The sequence below is a fragment of the Mirounga leonina genome, unplaced genomic scaffold, assembly GCF_011800145.1.
Source record: "Mirounga leonina isolate KUSES-001 unplaced genomic scaffold, KU_Mleo_1.0 Mir_93, whole genome shotgun sequence".
Classification (NCBI taxonomy): Eukaryota; Metazoa; Chordata; class Mammalia; order Carnivora; family Phocidae; genus Mirounga; species Mirounga leonina.
The window spans coordinates 10,964,295-10,980,632 of NW_023270854.1; the positions used below are offsets into that span (position 1 = coordinate 10,964,295).

The 16,338-nt window shown below is 35.8% G+C and overlaps 1 protein-coding gene across 2 annotated transcripts in view; it reads right to left on the reverse strand.

Annotated features, from left to right (window-relative positions):
- Positions 1 to 16,338, reverse strand: part of CDH7 (cadherin 7) — a 115,923-nt gene that overhangs the window by 24,127 nt on the left and 75,458 nt on the right. For both annotated transcript variants that reach the window (XM_034996333.1, XM_034996334.1), the window contains 4 exons: positions 8,458 to 8,594; positions 7,507 to 7,628; positions 6,730 to 6,847; positions 3,035 to 3,286 (listed from right to left, as the gene is read on the reverse strand). In XM_034996333.1, the coding sequence (XP_034852224.1) occupies positions 3,035 to 3,286; positions 6,730 to 6,847; positions 7,507 to 7,628; positions 8,458 to 8,594 (629 nt within the window). The remainder of the gene's footprint in view (positions 1 to 3,034; positions 3,287 to 6,729; positions 6,848 to 7,506; positions 7,629 to 8,457; positions 8,595 to 16,338) is intronic.

Below are 16,338 nucleotides of genomic sequence, written 5' to 3' on the forward strand. Positions count from 1 at the left end.
TCTTTCATTTAGAAAATTCAGGTACAAATAAATTAGAAAGGGTGAGAACAAAGTTAGGATGGGAGAAAACTCAGAAAATAGTTCACCCGTAAAGGTAGGAGGACACAAACATGAAGTCGACACGACCAACTTCAGACAACATGACTTTTCAACTCTGAGAAAGAAAGGACTATGTGTGAACAATTTTGAAAAAAAAATATTTTCAAGGTGTGTTTTTTTTTTGTAGTTTAATCCAAAAGCAGTGATTCATGATAAAGAGACCTAGAATCTTATGGCGTAACTTGTTACATGAACTCCCGAAATCCTTGAACCCAGTCTTACTTCCCTTTTCCCCTCTGCAAAGTGCAGAGGTTTGGGCTAGAATTGATTTCTATGATGCCTTCCAGCATGAATATTCTGGAAACTTCAGGGAATCCCTTTCTCTCATTTTACAAATAGCTTTAATTTGAAACATCACTGGAAAACAAACTTGCCATACAGGGAAGCACCTTTTCTTAGGGATTAAAAGCCCAGGTGCTTCTCTAGTTTCATCCTTATAGATTGAACTAGATTCTCAAGTAGTTCTTCCCTATTTCCATCCCTTTGCTTTTTTTTTTTTAAACCATTTTTTAAGATTTTTTATTTATTCATTTGAGAGAGAGAGAGAGAGAGACAGAAAGAGAGAGCACGAGCGGGGGGGGGATTCAAAAAGAGAGGGAGAAGCAGATTCCCTGAGCAGGGAGCCGACATGGGGACTCGATCCCAGAACCCTGAGATCATAACCTGAGCTGAAGGCAGATGCTTAACCAACTGAGACACCCAGGCACCCCTACCCTGATTTTTTCTAGCAATATTTATTTAGAAGCCTAAAAATGTTGAGTTACAAATCCTGTTATCTAGTGTCTAGGAATAACCCACCTCACCTCTTGAGGTGTAAAGGTCACTCGTGCACTAGAAGTCGTGACCCATGCCAGGCTGTGTATCCCATCCACAGCACCCCCACCCAAATACGCGGTCATGTTGGCTTTGTCACATGTTGTGTGAAAACCCAGAGTCTGTAATTGAGGAGACAGAACCAAAAGAATATGCAACGTCCTGATCATCTGTTTCTAAAGACTCAGGAAATAAGGCATAAAAAGACTCAGTATTTTAACACACTGATGACTGAGCCAAGTCCTCACTGAGAAATGAAAGCCACTAGTCCTCAAATGAATTTCAGTACAATAGGCTCTGTTTGGACTTGTTCTGGTAGACTTGGAGAAACTTTAAAAGATGAGTAAAATATAAGACATAAACACCTTATCCTAAGAAGCGGAAGAGGTATTCCTAGTCTGGTATCTGTTAAAGGGAAAGGCTCAAATATAACTAAATTTTGACGAAATCCACAAAAACCTATAATCTTACCCTGAGACAAATGTATACACACACGTACTCTTATATGTCATATGCAAGAATAAAATCTATAAAACTCTATTTCACTTATTTTCAGTGACAGCTAGGTAATGATTCTTAATTAGAACCATCAAGCCACTTAGCCTGCAAGGAATCCTTAGGTCAATGGTAAGAGTATGTTCTAAGCATGAAGAAGGCTTCATTAGATAGACAGCCTTAAAAAAAAGTCAAAGGTAATTAATTGTTGGGTGTGATTAAATTGTGAGGAATACAATTTTATCTTACTTGTTTGAAGTATGACATAATCTAAATTGTCTGTGATAAACTGGCCAGGTTAAGTTCAAAAAGAGTCATCCATACACCATTTGCCTTTGCAATGGTTCCATCTTTTTCAAAATTTACTCTAGTCCTTTGTATTCTATTCTAATCAGGCTTTAACTGAGAATTACTTACCATTTCTAATGAATTTGAGACTTTCCATCACCTGTGTGAAGCTATTTGAAAAAAAGTTTTTTTCCTTTCTAGATTTATTTGGTTAGCTGAGGTTATTGAAGTCAGTAATTTCCATTTGTATGAGATCATTTACAGTGTATTAGTAACTAGGTCTTAGCTTGGTTAATAGGTTGAGAATTCAGTTCATCAATAACACTTAAAAGTTATCGCATGTGCACTATATGGTAGGTACATGATTATCTCATTTAATTTTTACAACAACCTTACAGTCTAATTCTATTATTTTTCCCTTCTAGATTAAGTAGCCCAGCTTTATAATGTTCCCCTGGTGAAAAGCTAGTGTATGTTGGGAACAGTAATAAAAGTTAGGTTTACTGAACTTCATAAATCTTGTTTTTAAACATTACACAATGATGACTCACATTGCCAAATTCAGCTTTTACAAAAATCTATTATAAATGGGTTCACAAATTATATTAGACCCCAAGAAAACACACAGTACGGTCTCAGATGTATTATTAAACGCCTGTTGTCTTTGACGTAGGAAGTTCTACTCTGATAGACAATATAGCTAAGGAATAAACCCATTACCCAATGCCCATGTTGGATGTCTCCCAATTTTTAAAAGGGTACTGCATAATCTCTTATAAAACTAATTCTAAGTTATAAATCTTATTTAACCATGCAATAAAGTAATCATGGAGAGTATAATTAAATATGCTAATTCTTGGGAAATTATAACTTCTGCATTGCTGAAATTGCAATCTTTTCAAATTTGTGAATAATTTAAAAATCTACCTTAAATCTTTTCTGAAAAGAGGTGGGATATAAAACCATAATTTCTGAAGTAATCACATTATCAAAACAACATAGAAAATATTCTGGTCTAAAATATCTCCTCTGTAGGGTATTCTAAAACAAACAGCTGGGACACGGTAAATTTGAAAAAAAAAAAAAATCAAGTTTAAACAGTCATTTATCTTCAATGTTGTTTTAAAAATGAAATTGATATTTTTTCCAAGTTGTATTTTAAATATACCATTGGAAAGTGTGGCCAACGAACAAGGGTTGCTCATTGAACAAAACACCATCCAATAGAATTCTTGCATATGTTCTCAGAAAGGTACTAAAGGCAAAAGAAAAGAGAAAGGTCATGATATATGGTTGGTGCGATTGCTCTTACAGAGCAAGCACTGGAAACAGTACCTACCCAGTAATGTCAAGACACAGGCGAGTATCGCGATCAGGGCTCCTGTGCTGAGACCCGCGGGTAGGACGTAGGCTTCTGCATTGCAAGTCTGGGCAATCCCATCGGCATCACAGTCGCAGACGCGGATGGTGAGAGTGTTGGTGCTGCTGAGGGAAGGCGATCCACTGTCCACGATGAAGATCGGCAAATAGTAAACAGATTGTTCTTGTCTCCGGAAGCCATTTCTCCTGGTGAGAATGGAAGCTGTGTTGTCTAGGATAGAGAAAACAAATGTGTAACACAAAACTTCTGATGGACTCAGTCCTGCCAAACTTACCTGATTTAAGGGGGTGGGGGGCTGGGCGAAATAGGTGAAGGGGATTAAGAGGTACAAACTTCTAGAGGAAACACACACACACACACACAAATTTATGTGATTTAAGTCATTCTGTTAAGTGTCTTTTGTCAGAGAGCTCTATTACCCAGTACTGGTTGATTTTAATACCTTTTAATGTATTTACGTCATGCTATACAGTTATGACCAAAGGAAACAGTTATCCAGTAAAACTGAATATGAAAATTTTTGTTCATCCCTTAACTGCAACTTTGTAAAAATTACATAGAATACACCCTTTTCTCCTAAATTTCAAACCATACACTTACAAAGAGGATGATTCAAATTAACAGGATAAATATTTTTGCAGCATCATCAGATAACACAAATAAAAATCCCAATCCATCCTCTCCTTGACAAGTTCCAAACCCAATACAGAAACAAGTAAAATAAGACAATCCAGCTTTATTTGAATTAAGTATACATAGATATTCAGGAAAGGAATTATTGTGTAGTTTTTAAAAATCCATATTGGTATATATCATCACCCAAACCCCATGTATATAAACACTTTGTTAGTGATAAAATAGGTCATTTGTGTTTAATTTATATTCAATATTCTATTTTATCTAACATTTAATTATGAAGCTTTTACCAGTGATCAATAAGTCTGTATCACATAACTGTAATTTCTATATCAGAAATAATTTTTTTATCTACTAACAATTTACCCAGCTACTGTCTTAACTAGAAAATTTATGTGATCCTTTAAATTTATAGCAATTAAAACATAAAGAAGGAAAATAGGATCATAGTTTCATCTAGTGTACTTTAATATGTATCTCCTTTCCAAGCTATCAAAAAGATATTTATCCAATGTTTATCAGAAAAGAATTAACAATGCTCTAATGAAAGAGCAAGCTGAAATCTATTCTATCCAAAGAGCACAAAACAAGAAGCTCATAGGAGCCTGGAGAAAACATATAACCTCCAATCATAGATGTGGCAAGTATAAAACTGTGATTTTTAGGTTCTGTCTGGTAAGTTTTTACGTAAACAAATCTTTTAAGATGTGAATTTCAGGTGTTCATTAAAAATCTATACATGGAGGGGTGCCTGGGTGGCTCAGTTGGTTAAGTGACTGCCTTCGGCTCAGGTCATGATCCTGGAGTCCCGGGATCGAGTCCCGCATCAGGCTCCCTGCTCGGCGGGGGGTCTGCTTCTCCCTCTGACCCTCTTCCCTCTCGGGCTCTCTGTCTCTCATTCTCTCTCTCTCAAATAAATAAAAATCTTTAAAAAAAAATCTATACATGGAGTTATAGAAGGATATTATTTTCAGTATGTTTCCATACACTTAATAGTAACACACACACGTGTCTGTTTCTTTACCTCCCAATCATTAAGATATAGGTATCGATGATTTGATACACAAAGTTTTTTCAGAGCTGCTGAATTGTAATCTAACATGACTGGCATCAAATAGCATGCGTGTGTGTGTGTGTGCATGCACACACACACACAATGGATTGTGAAGCACATGCATAAATGCCCAATATGTGAAAGAAAGCCCTATTCTCAGGAAGGAGATCATAAAATTCATCATGTTCTCTGTGCAGTTCCTATGATGGAAGCTAATATAAGAACGGATCTTCTCCAAGGTACATGCTAGGGAGCTCTGGTCTTGAATTAGGGAAATCTTTCAATTGTGCAGCAGTGGGGATGTCCTATAAATCCATACATTTTAGTGCATGTACTGTTCAACAATTGTGGTGGTAGTGGATGATGACACATGGGGGAAATATTCAGACTCTTCTTGGCAAGGTCATAAAATCCTCTCTCTACACTTGTGCTGGATGAATCCAAGTGCTGAGAATTGTCCCAAATATGATTAAGTCAGAGAGTCTAGGATTACCCACATAGAGAATGCTCTTCCTTTTATATTACTAAAGGGACAAGATAGTGTTCTCATTTAAGCAGAGAGTGGGATCAGGAAAACTATTATTTTCAGATTGAATTTTTGAGGTCAAAGTTGGATTTTCTACACTAAAGAAGATGGTGGCTTCAGGCAAAAAGTACTTATCATGTCTACCTTCTGAGTAAGTCTTTTTAGATGAGCCAGTGTTTGACTAGCAAATCTATTTCTACATGTTTTTTCCCCCTGAAACCTGATTCACACATTCAACCCAAAGGAATTACATTTTCTGTATTGGTGGAGCATACTCCTCTCTCTCTCTCTCTCTATATATATCAGTTGAAAATGCCCTTCCGTTAAAATAAATACCTTGGATGAAAACACCTGTGAATATATAAATTCAAAATTAGAGGACAGATAGCAGGTTCTCTTACTTTTAAAGTTCTTATAATTGTCCATGTGTTGTCTATAATGATATATATATATGTTGTTTATATTATAATTGTTTATATATGCCTATGTCAGTCTATATATATTTATAAAATGTAAATATATGTGTGTTTCTGTCTATATATAGATTTTTAAAGCAAAAATGTGTGTGTGTATTTTTTTAAGCAAAACCAGAATATACTTACAGGTACTTATAAAAATATTCTATAATGAAACTTAGGGAACTGATAAGAGTGTTTACCTTTGAAGCAGAGAAATGAGATTTAGGATGACAGGAAATTCTTTTGGTTTTTTTTTTATACTTCCTTGCATCAGGAATATATCTGTTAATTATTTGCATGGATTACTTCTATTTTTTTGTTAAATAAAATAACTGATGCTACTATTGAAAATATATTTTTTTAAAGATTTTATTTATTTATTTGACAGAGAGAGACACAGCGAAAGAGGGAACACAAGCAGGGGGAGTGGGAGAGGGAGAAGCAGACTTCCCACAGAGCAGAGAGCCCGATGCGGGGCTCGATGTGGGGCTCGATGCGAGGCTCAATCCCAGGACCATGACCTGAGCCAAAGGCAGACGATTAATGACTGAGCCACTCAGGCGCCCCAGCTACTACTGAAAATATTAAGTCAAAGTTGATTTAGGTTGATATAAAACTGGGAATACCGATTATTTTCCTAATGTCTCAAGTTATACCTATGTAGTATATAGCCTTGTTAACACATTTAGCTGGCTCTCAAAGGTCTAAAAGAAAAGTCAGAAAGAGATGTATCTGGCTTCTCCCCTATTTGGATTTAGGCCTGAAATGATTTAAGTAGCAGCTGCTTCTTCATGACAGCAAATCCACAGATAAAAATTACTTGAGGTGCTCATTGCCCTTTAATTAATGTCCTTGCTAGTGTGTGTGTGTGTGTGTGTGTATGTGTGTGTGTCTCCATAATCAGCATTCCTGAGCAAGAAAAAGTATTTGCCTAGAGAGTTTGTACCTGCTGCCTCCACTGGTGACAATAATTCCTTACCTTTGTTATCTTTCAGTGAAAAGTTGTGGTTATTTGTTGCATCGGTTGTTAAGCTGAAATAAAATTGGTGTCCATTGGATGGCTCATCTTTATCAACAGCACTGATCTTCTGGATAACCTAGGGATGGAGAATTAAAAAACATGAAAGCACGTTGCTGTGCTCTTCTGTGTTCTGTGCTACAGGACAGAGCAATTTTATACCTTATAATAAATACCATCCTCCTGGGGGGAAGGACCAGATGTACTAATATGAACCCAATCTAAAAAGGGCTCTGAAAACTCAATCATGTCCCTTTGAAATTTCATGTTTGCATTTACTTCTGTGAACCTGAGAAAGAAGCTGTACCAACTGATGACATTAGCCCAGTACACATCCCAAAACCCCGAACGATAAGGATGAGTAGAACAAACCACACCAAGATTAAACTACACTTAATTCTTAGAAGTTTAAGGTACGTAAGCCCTGCTGTGTAAAACGGGGAACAGCCCAATCAAGCTTCATATGCTAGATTTCTCCTTAAAAGAGTCAAAGCCCTCAACCATTTACCATGGCTTTTACAATGTTCACTCTTCTTCTTGAGAAATTTCATCATCCTAATTAAACCAGAATTTTAAAGTTCCTTCAATATTAGTTTATGCTACACATCAAAGTGTTAGTTTTGCTGAGACGTGCTGATTATGTTTTATCTTAAAGCTGGCAGAATTTCAAAGGCAACTGCGGCTGGCTATTTTTAAAGAAATCACAAGCTAGGAGCCTGGTGTGCTGAGAGCTCTTACCTGCCCTGGCTGGGCATTTTCACACACAGTGGTCTCATAGTCCATAGCAAATTCGGGGGCGTTGTCATTGACGTCGAGTATAGTAATGGCCACATAGCCTCTTCCGACTTGAGATGGATTCTCTAATAAAGAGGAAAATGTCTTACCATTTACTCTGAGAGTAAAGCTATTTTCTATTGCCATTTTACTCAAGCAACTCCTATTAAAAACAATTAGAATTATTCAAAATGGTTTGCCTCTTAAATCATGATTCTAATAAGAAAATGACCAAACCATGAATGAAATCTAGAAACATAACACTATGTTTCTTCAAAGGGAGCAACAGAAAATTTGATCTAAACATCATATATATGTATAGTACATGTGTGTATTTATTTGAGTCCCTGATGAGAAAATCATTGAAAGAAAGAACCAATAAACCATGAATTTCAATATTCTTTGAAGCTAGAGTACAGATTTGTATGACTATACACATATATTATATAAATATTATCTATGCACATATACTATATATGTAGATAATATGCATAACATATAATTATGCATTGTTCTTTCAATATTTTTATTATAAGGGGCTAAAATCAGTTCAATATCAATATGCTTATCTGTGTGTATTGGTTAGAGATCAAGTTACTACTTTTTGTAGGCTCTTGGACCGACTTTATATCAGCATAGATGCAGCTTATGAAATAAGACTATAATACAACAGGAAGCCATTGGAAGGTAACTCGGGCCCATTATTTTATAGTAATCTCTTTTCATTAACTTTGTGAGTATTGGCAAATAAATGATATAAGTATATTTCACATCTTGAAATTAGGGATTTTCAAGATTTTGCTCAATTAAAATAAGCATGTAATGTAACTCAAGCAGAAATTAGCACCTCATGACAACCCATTCTCTACTCTCAATGACCTCCATCCTAATTTAATGTTAAACCTTACAACTTACGGCTCTCCATTGCAAGAACTGTGATATTATGAACAGCATTTGTCTCTCGATCCAAAGATTTGGCAGTTGTAATAACTCCACTGTTGGCATCAATATTGAAGTATCTCTCCAAGTCTGTGTTTCTGTCAATTGAATACCTAATTGAACATTAAAAAAGAAAGAAAAAAAATACTTCAATATTTGTTTGATTACAGTTTGCTAAATTTATTTCATTAATTCCATAGCCAACCACCAAATCCTGCTGACTCCACAATCTGTCATATTAGTAACATAAATACATGCTTAGTTTAAAACTTCACCAATGTTATACTCAGCTCATAACTGCTTGTCAGTAATCTTTTTGCTTTTCTGTGAGTAAAAAATAATTACCCTAGTATAGATATCTTCACAGTGGATTGTTTAACTAATAAACTTCAAATTTATTTTATTATTATTTTGGCTCTCGAAAATCATTTACAAAGGATTTAGTAGCCCTTGTCACGGTTATAGGTCCCTCTAAAAAGAAACAGACAAAGACGTCTTGCCCATTCACATACACTTAGTAACATCTTTTATCTTGACAACACCAGCCTAATCTTATTCCTCCAACTTTTTTTAATTAATTTATTTTTGATGTAGTGTTCCATGATTGTTTGTGCATAACACCCAGTGCTCCATTCAGCACATGCCCTCTTTAATACCCATCACCAGGCTAACCCATCCCCCCACCCCTCTCCCCTCTAGAACCCTCAGTTTGTTTCTCGGTTCATAGTCTCTCATGGTTCGTCTCCCCCTCCAATTCCCCCCCTTCATTTTTCCCTTCCTACTTTTTTTTTTTTTTAACATATAATGTATTATTTGTTTCAGAGGTACAGGTCTGTGATTCATCAGTCTTACACAATTCACAGCACTCACCATAGCACATACCCTCCCCAATGTCTATCACCCAGCCACCCCATCCTTCCCATCACCCACCACCCCAGCAAACTTCAGTTTGTTTCCCAAGATTAAGAATTCCTCATATCACTGAGATCATATGATACATATCTTTCTCTGATTGACTTATTTCGCTTAGCATACTTAATCCCCCAACTTTTAAAATATTTTCCACTCAGGATCTTGACCAGGATTCCATAGATATGTTTCAAGGTAGAACCCTTAAAATTACACGAATATTTTGGTGTGTAGAAGCATTTTCTCAAAATATTCGCTATCCAAATGTCAGTGAAAAATGTTATTATATATATAATAATATATATATTTATATATTCATATATATAAATATACATAATTCCATTATGCTGTTATTTGTTCCATACACAAAATTCACCCACCTCCAATTAATGACTATCTTCAAACACCACAGCCCCACCCCCAGTGGTTCTAGTTGAGTGAAGGAATCTCATTTAAAAGCAAACAATTAAACAAAAGAACAGATAAGCAAACACATACCAATTTAAGAACGTATTTTATGTTTCCATAGTTTTCCAACTACTATTATTAAATAGATCATCTACTTCTAGTCTGCTGTATTATAAAATGCTAGACACATAGCAAACATAGCAAGGAAAGAGGAGGCATTAGAAAATATTAGAAAATTAACCACACACCAACAAATACTGTCTTTGTCCAGCAATAGGTATTTAGGTGTTAAGAATATTAGGAACTTATTTTCTGATGGTTTCTATTTTCTTGATGGCATATGAAAGAAACAAGGTTATCAGCTGAGGGAGCAAAGAGGGGAAGGTAGTTTGAGAAGGAGAGAGAAGTCATTTATTATAAGGGACAGAAATATATATAAATATAAATACACACATGCACACAGAATAAGGAATGTATAATGGAATGGCTACGCATAGTGAATTGACACTTTGAGATTTATGTTCATCAGTTTAATGTGAGACCAGTCATCCTGCCTATCTGTCTTGCTCTGTTGTCACCCATGTGTTTGAAGGGGCACAAAGAGCATAGGGCTGGATTTAACTAGTCATGGACAATGGAATGAGAGAGGGGAGTAGAGATGATAGGAACATGTACACAGGAGTGATAATAATGAAGACCCATGGTATAGAAGTTCATAAGAAAGCATTAAGGAAATAAGGGAAGATAGATTGATATTGAGAAGATTCTGATAGTATCAGGTTGCAGAATTGCTAGAGTGGGAGGTGGTGGACAAGGAATGAGATCCTTGAAGTAGATTTTCAGTAGTAGCATATATATGAGGGCTGACAAGTCAAGAGTATGTTTTTAAAAATCTATGACTAAATCAAGGCAGAAGAACAGATCACTGGAGTCAAGAAGACCAAGAAAATAAAAGGCCAACGTGTTTAATGAGTCATCGGTATAATTTAATCAGTTACCAATCATCATGCCAGGAGTTATTACGGGAAGGAATAAAATGAAACAGGGACTAAAATCTTCAATGAATTAATGTGATTACTGTATATTTGGTGGTTGATAGCAACATGGAAGATTCTAAGTCTAATGATGCATTCCACAGAAGAGTTGAGGGCTTTGAAGGAAAAAGAAAATTAAATTGTTTAAAATGATAATGGCAGTATAAACAAAATGTACTCACACTTCCAAGATCTGTGGTACATGGGACATGAGGAAAACAAATCTTACTTGAGTTTCTCCATACCCTCTTCATTACCATCCTTCTATTATTGCTTAAGTGTTTTTATTCATATAAAAATCAAATTGTTCCACTTATTCTGCACATCCCATCTGCTCTGACCTTCTCAAAAACGTTTTTCCTTGGAATAAGATATTTTCTCTCTGTACTTTATTTGAATTGAAAGCAAGTATGTTTTCTACTTTGCTAGTCTCCTATGTAGATGTGGTATTGGTGTCTTGACATTGAAGTTTTAGCAAATGAGATGAAAGTTGTTGAGTCAAGCATCACTGAAAAACTCTTTAAATGATAGGACAGAGCTGTTAACTCAGCTGGCATTTGATTTCTGCCCCTTCCCCTCCATCACACCTAGGACATGAACACAATGGGAAGTGGTCCAAAAGCCAAGTTGTAAATATGAGGTGATGAGTGCTTGATATGAGAAGCCAAGGTCCTTGATGACATTATACTGCCAAATTGTCAGTCCTTGGGTGTATAGCTCCAGACTTCTCATTAGCAAGTCATTAGTGTAAAGCTTTGTTGCTATTAGCCAAGCACAATTTCTAACTAGGGCAAGCAGGTAATATTATTATGGTATTTCAGTATTGGATACTAAAGTCTCACAGTTGGTTGTTGATGGAGCCAAGACTCAGAATCATGTCATCTGAGCCATCTTTCCATTATATACCACCACCAGACTTATATATTGAATTACCTGCTTAATTTCACCACATGGATATACAACATGAATTGAAATGTAGCATGTCCCAGCTGATATTGTAACTCCTACCACCTTATTTATTACCTATGAATAAGCTTTTAGTCCCTGCCACTTATAACTCTACAATTCAGCTTCTTTTCACTTTTTCCCAATACTCTTCTATCTAAACTGTAGGTCAAACTGATGTTTTAACTGATAATTAAAAAGATGATGTGTTATCTCCATTTCTTATTCTTATGTGTATCCTCATGTTGGTCCTCCTGTACTCCATTTTTCCTCCTTTCCAATTATTTTAGTTCGGTGTTCCTTGAATAGTCCTCTAGCATTAAGGCAGCAAGCCTCTCCAATTACATTAAGAAAAAAAAGTTGTTTTCTTTCTTTCTTTTTTTTTTTTTTTTAATACTCAGGGAGTCTCCAAGTCCCTCGATATGGAGCAGGCACAGAGGGTTGTCTTGCCTTCTCTAACTCATCCCCATCTTTCCCATCTTTGAATGCCCTTAGAGCCCTCACACCTGAGACTTAATTGCCATCCTGGAGAACTGCGCTCCTGCCTAAAAGCAGAGACCCTCAGGCCTCAGAGCTTTGAGGCTTTGCTTGTGGAGAAGAGCAAATGGTTTAGAATGTGGTTGGTTTATTTGTGAGGAAAAGGAAGGCTCATGGGACAGGGTCCTGCCATACATCATTTTGAAGAAAATGGGTAATGGTTGAAAGCCCAAGAATAGTATCAGAAAGCAGAAAGATTTAAACCTAAAAGCTAAGATTTTTAAATTTTTATCAACCCAACAGTTTTCTTCACCCTCAATCCATGCATCTCCCCCCTGCCCCCACAGTATCAAGTTTCTCTTATATCACACTAGTAATAATTTTGGAAATTATCATAAAAATAATGTAGAATGATGTGATGTGACTATGGGACCCCGGGATTCAAAGTCAGGAGACCCTGGGATATTAGCACCAAGCTTGATCTGACTACTTGTGGGAACTACCAGTCATTTAATCCCTCAGCTCAAATTTACTAACCAGTAAAGTGAGTTGAAATAGAGATCTCTAAAATTTTGTATGTGTCTGATCTTAGCAATTGTCCTACATTATCACAGAGAGTCACTGCATATTTTTCTAACTGTAATTTCCCTAGGATCAAACCAAAAATTAGTGCACTTAGTACAGGGAAATCAAGGGTGTACCTATAGTATATTGCCAAGAAAAAAAAAAATTCTTAGTCAAGGCAAAATCTCTGAAGTTTAGTTCACTAAAGCCATTCTGTTTTTAAAAATATAACAAACACATATAATCCATAATTGGCCTTTCTTGGTTTGTATAAAGAATACAGGCTGTCACTAAAATTCTTTAATGTTTAATGCAGTGAACAGTTGGAGGACACATATTTGGATCTCCCTGTTCCTTAGATCTTACAACTTTTTAAAAAAAATTTATTTTATTTTAATTTAAACTAAAAACAAAAACTAAAGCAAAAACAATTTACAAATTATGCCTTTTTAAGAAACTCTGCAGTATGTAGGATCTGTGGACTTTGTGCTCACAACCACAAACCACGTAGTAGGAATGAAAGGACAAAATTTATAGCCACGACCCTGCCACTAACCTACTATATTTATTTGAGCTTTCCATTGACCATTTATACTCTTCTGTTTCTTTAGCTGCAAAATGAGAAGGTTTTGTGAGATGATTTCTCATTTCCAGATTTAACATTAGATGTTTTAAAATAAGTTTTTGTATACAGTATCTTCTATAGCTAGATAACAAGAAGGCTGGGACCACATCTTAAACATCTGTATATGCTTAGTGTTCTGTACATCTGCTATAAAATGAATTCCTTAATAAGCACCTGTTATTATCATTGCTGCTGTTTCATAAGCTATGGAGATCAATCAAAATGCTCTTCCCAAGGAGCATTCTTATTGCCCAGCTATTGATATGCATGTCAATGCTCTAAAATAGGACATGTGAGTGAGTGGGCTAGATTAACACAAATGTATCACTGCTACTCCCCACATGGCCAAAGATAATGTGATAAATATACATGGACAAACCTGAACAACAGAAATAGCTGAATGATTTGAGTTGAAACCTTAATCTCTTAAGATATTTGTGTGTGTGTGTGTGTGTGTGTGTGTATTGCTGCAAGGAGTAGAAAGGTTCTGATACAGACCTTGCTAAAATCCTGGAACCACATGTTCTAACTGTGTGACCGAGGTGGCGGGGCGGCAGATTTATTACAATAAAGAGATGATAATACTTGCCTTATGGGACTTTAACCAGAAATTTCTTTAAAATAAACCACTGAGTTTAGTACTTAGTGATGCCACTGTTTGCATGCTCACCCCCTTCTGATAATGACAACTCAATATTCCTTTGGCGATTTAAACCTTCCCAATCTCATGCAATCTTGACAGTACTCACAATCAAGATGCCCAGAACTTCCTGGGTAAGAGACAGTACACACGTCCTAAGACAGGCCAAAAAACTTTCCAAGAAACTGTGAACCTTAAACAGAGGGCCATGAGAAAAGAAAAGGGTTGGCATGGGTTCATCCCACTGCCGCATCCTCAAAAGACTATTTGCTCATTCTTGCTGCTCATATTTGTAGAAAAATCTTACTCCTCTCTTTTCTGAGGACCGGCTATTCAATTTTTCCTTTAACTCTGTGAGCTATCCCCAATTATTTCAATAAATTCCTTTTCCTTTTTTCTCAGTTACCAACGCCAATTTCTGTTATTGCAACTAAAGAATGGTAACAGTACAGTTCAAGATAAATATAGCTCTTTAATCTTTCCACCTCATGTATAGTTCCCAAAGACTCACACCAAAAACATTATGGATTTTGTATTCTTCTATTCATCACACTTTTCAATAAGCATTTTAAATGTGGAAAATACTATAAGGGACAAATCAAGAGAAATGTAATCTTTAATAAATTCATTTTACCCGGAGTCTTCAAAAAAGCTAACTCAGAAGACCTTTGCTCCAAGCCGAGTTCTAATTCCAGAGCAATATCATAAAAGATGGAAAAATGGATCAAATAGATTAGGAATTTCCTACTTAACACATTTTGAAAATTATCTCTAGATCTTAATTACATTACTATAACAAAAAACACATTTTTAAAAATTTTCACCATACCCGAACAGATATATTTTCATTTTTAGTGCTCATATTAAATTGGGCAGCATTTTGAAATGGATTATAGCTCATGTTTTCCTGATAGAATTGATTTCTGTTACTGTTCACATGAACCACTATTTTTCTGTATGTTACTGGATAATTTCTTAGAAAATCAGATAGTAACAAATAATTTAGATTAAAGTAATATGTATGAATATATGCATGCATATAAGCTCCTTAAAAAACTACACACTGAATTATTCAAACATCCCAAATGCGTTCATACTAGTCACACTACATAATGTAATATCTGATACTATTTTGTTACCTTTGATCTGAGAACATATAATACCAGGAATGCCAAAAGAGCCTGCAGGTAAGTATTATCGTGGTATCCTTAAGCATAAATACAAACGTAGTTCTGTATTTAAATTGTTAGAAATGCTGAAAATAATCCCCATTAATTTTTATGAAACCCTCTTCACATCTGATCTTATTTGTAATAATATCATGTTTCAATCCATTGGCTATTTTTAGTATAGGGACTTTGGGCTTGTGCTGCCTATGGAAGTAAATCTGCTGATTTCATAAAACAGCAGTAGACTCTTAGTATATAACTAAATAAAACATAAACAGACTTTGCATAATGTTTTCTTGTTTTGTTCAAATCCTGCCATCCCTCAAAGCCCTGCTTATGCTATCACTTCTTCAAATGAAGCCTCCTGTCCGGTGAGCTCAGAGTGATTACCATTTATCTCACAATTGGCCATGTTACAGTTCTGACACTGTCTTCCCTCATTGTGTTTAACTTTTATGGGATCTTCTGTCTTCAACCAGATTCTAAGTTCCTTGAGGTCAGAGAAAATGTTTTATTCATCTCTGTTTTTCCTGTCAATATTCTCCCTAGCACTGTGCACAAAGCAGGCTCTTAATAAATGTGTGTTGATGCACTGCTCCATCTCCCAGTGCTGACATGAGGAATGAAGTGTTCTCCAGACTCTAGGCTGCTCTTATAACATCCACCACCTCACTGATGAAGGTGAAGTTCCTACCATTCAGAAAGATGATCAAAATCATCAGCAGAATATGACCTGTCCTTCCAAGTTCAACAGGTAAACCCTGATATTTGGTATTCAGGACCAAAATTTACATGAACTAGTAAACAACTACAAAAACATAAAAACCAGAAGTATGCTAGACCATAATTATCTACTTTTGCTTTTAAAAAAGCCTCTTCTTCTTGTCTTGCCCCCCCCCCCCCCCGGCTAAGTAATCTCAACTATCATCTAATTTCCACTTTTGGCTTCTAGTTTCTATTTGGGAAGAGGAAAACAATGTATACATGACACGGTGGGGGAGGTAACAAACCTGGATGCTAGACAAGCTATAACGAAGATACAACAGTTCACAATAATGTTATATTCTTGCTAAGCAATGGGCTCTG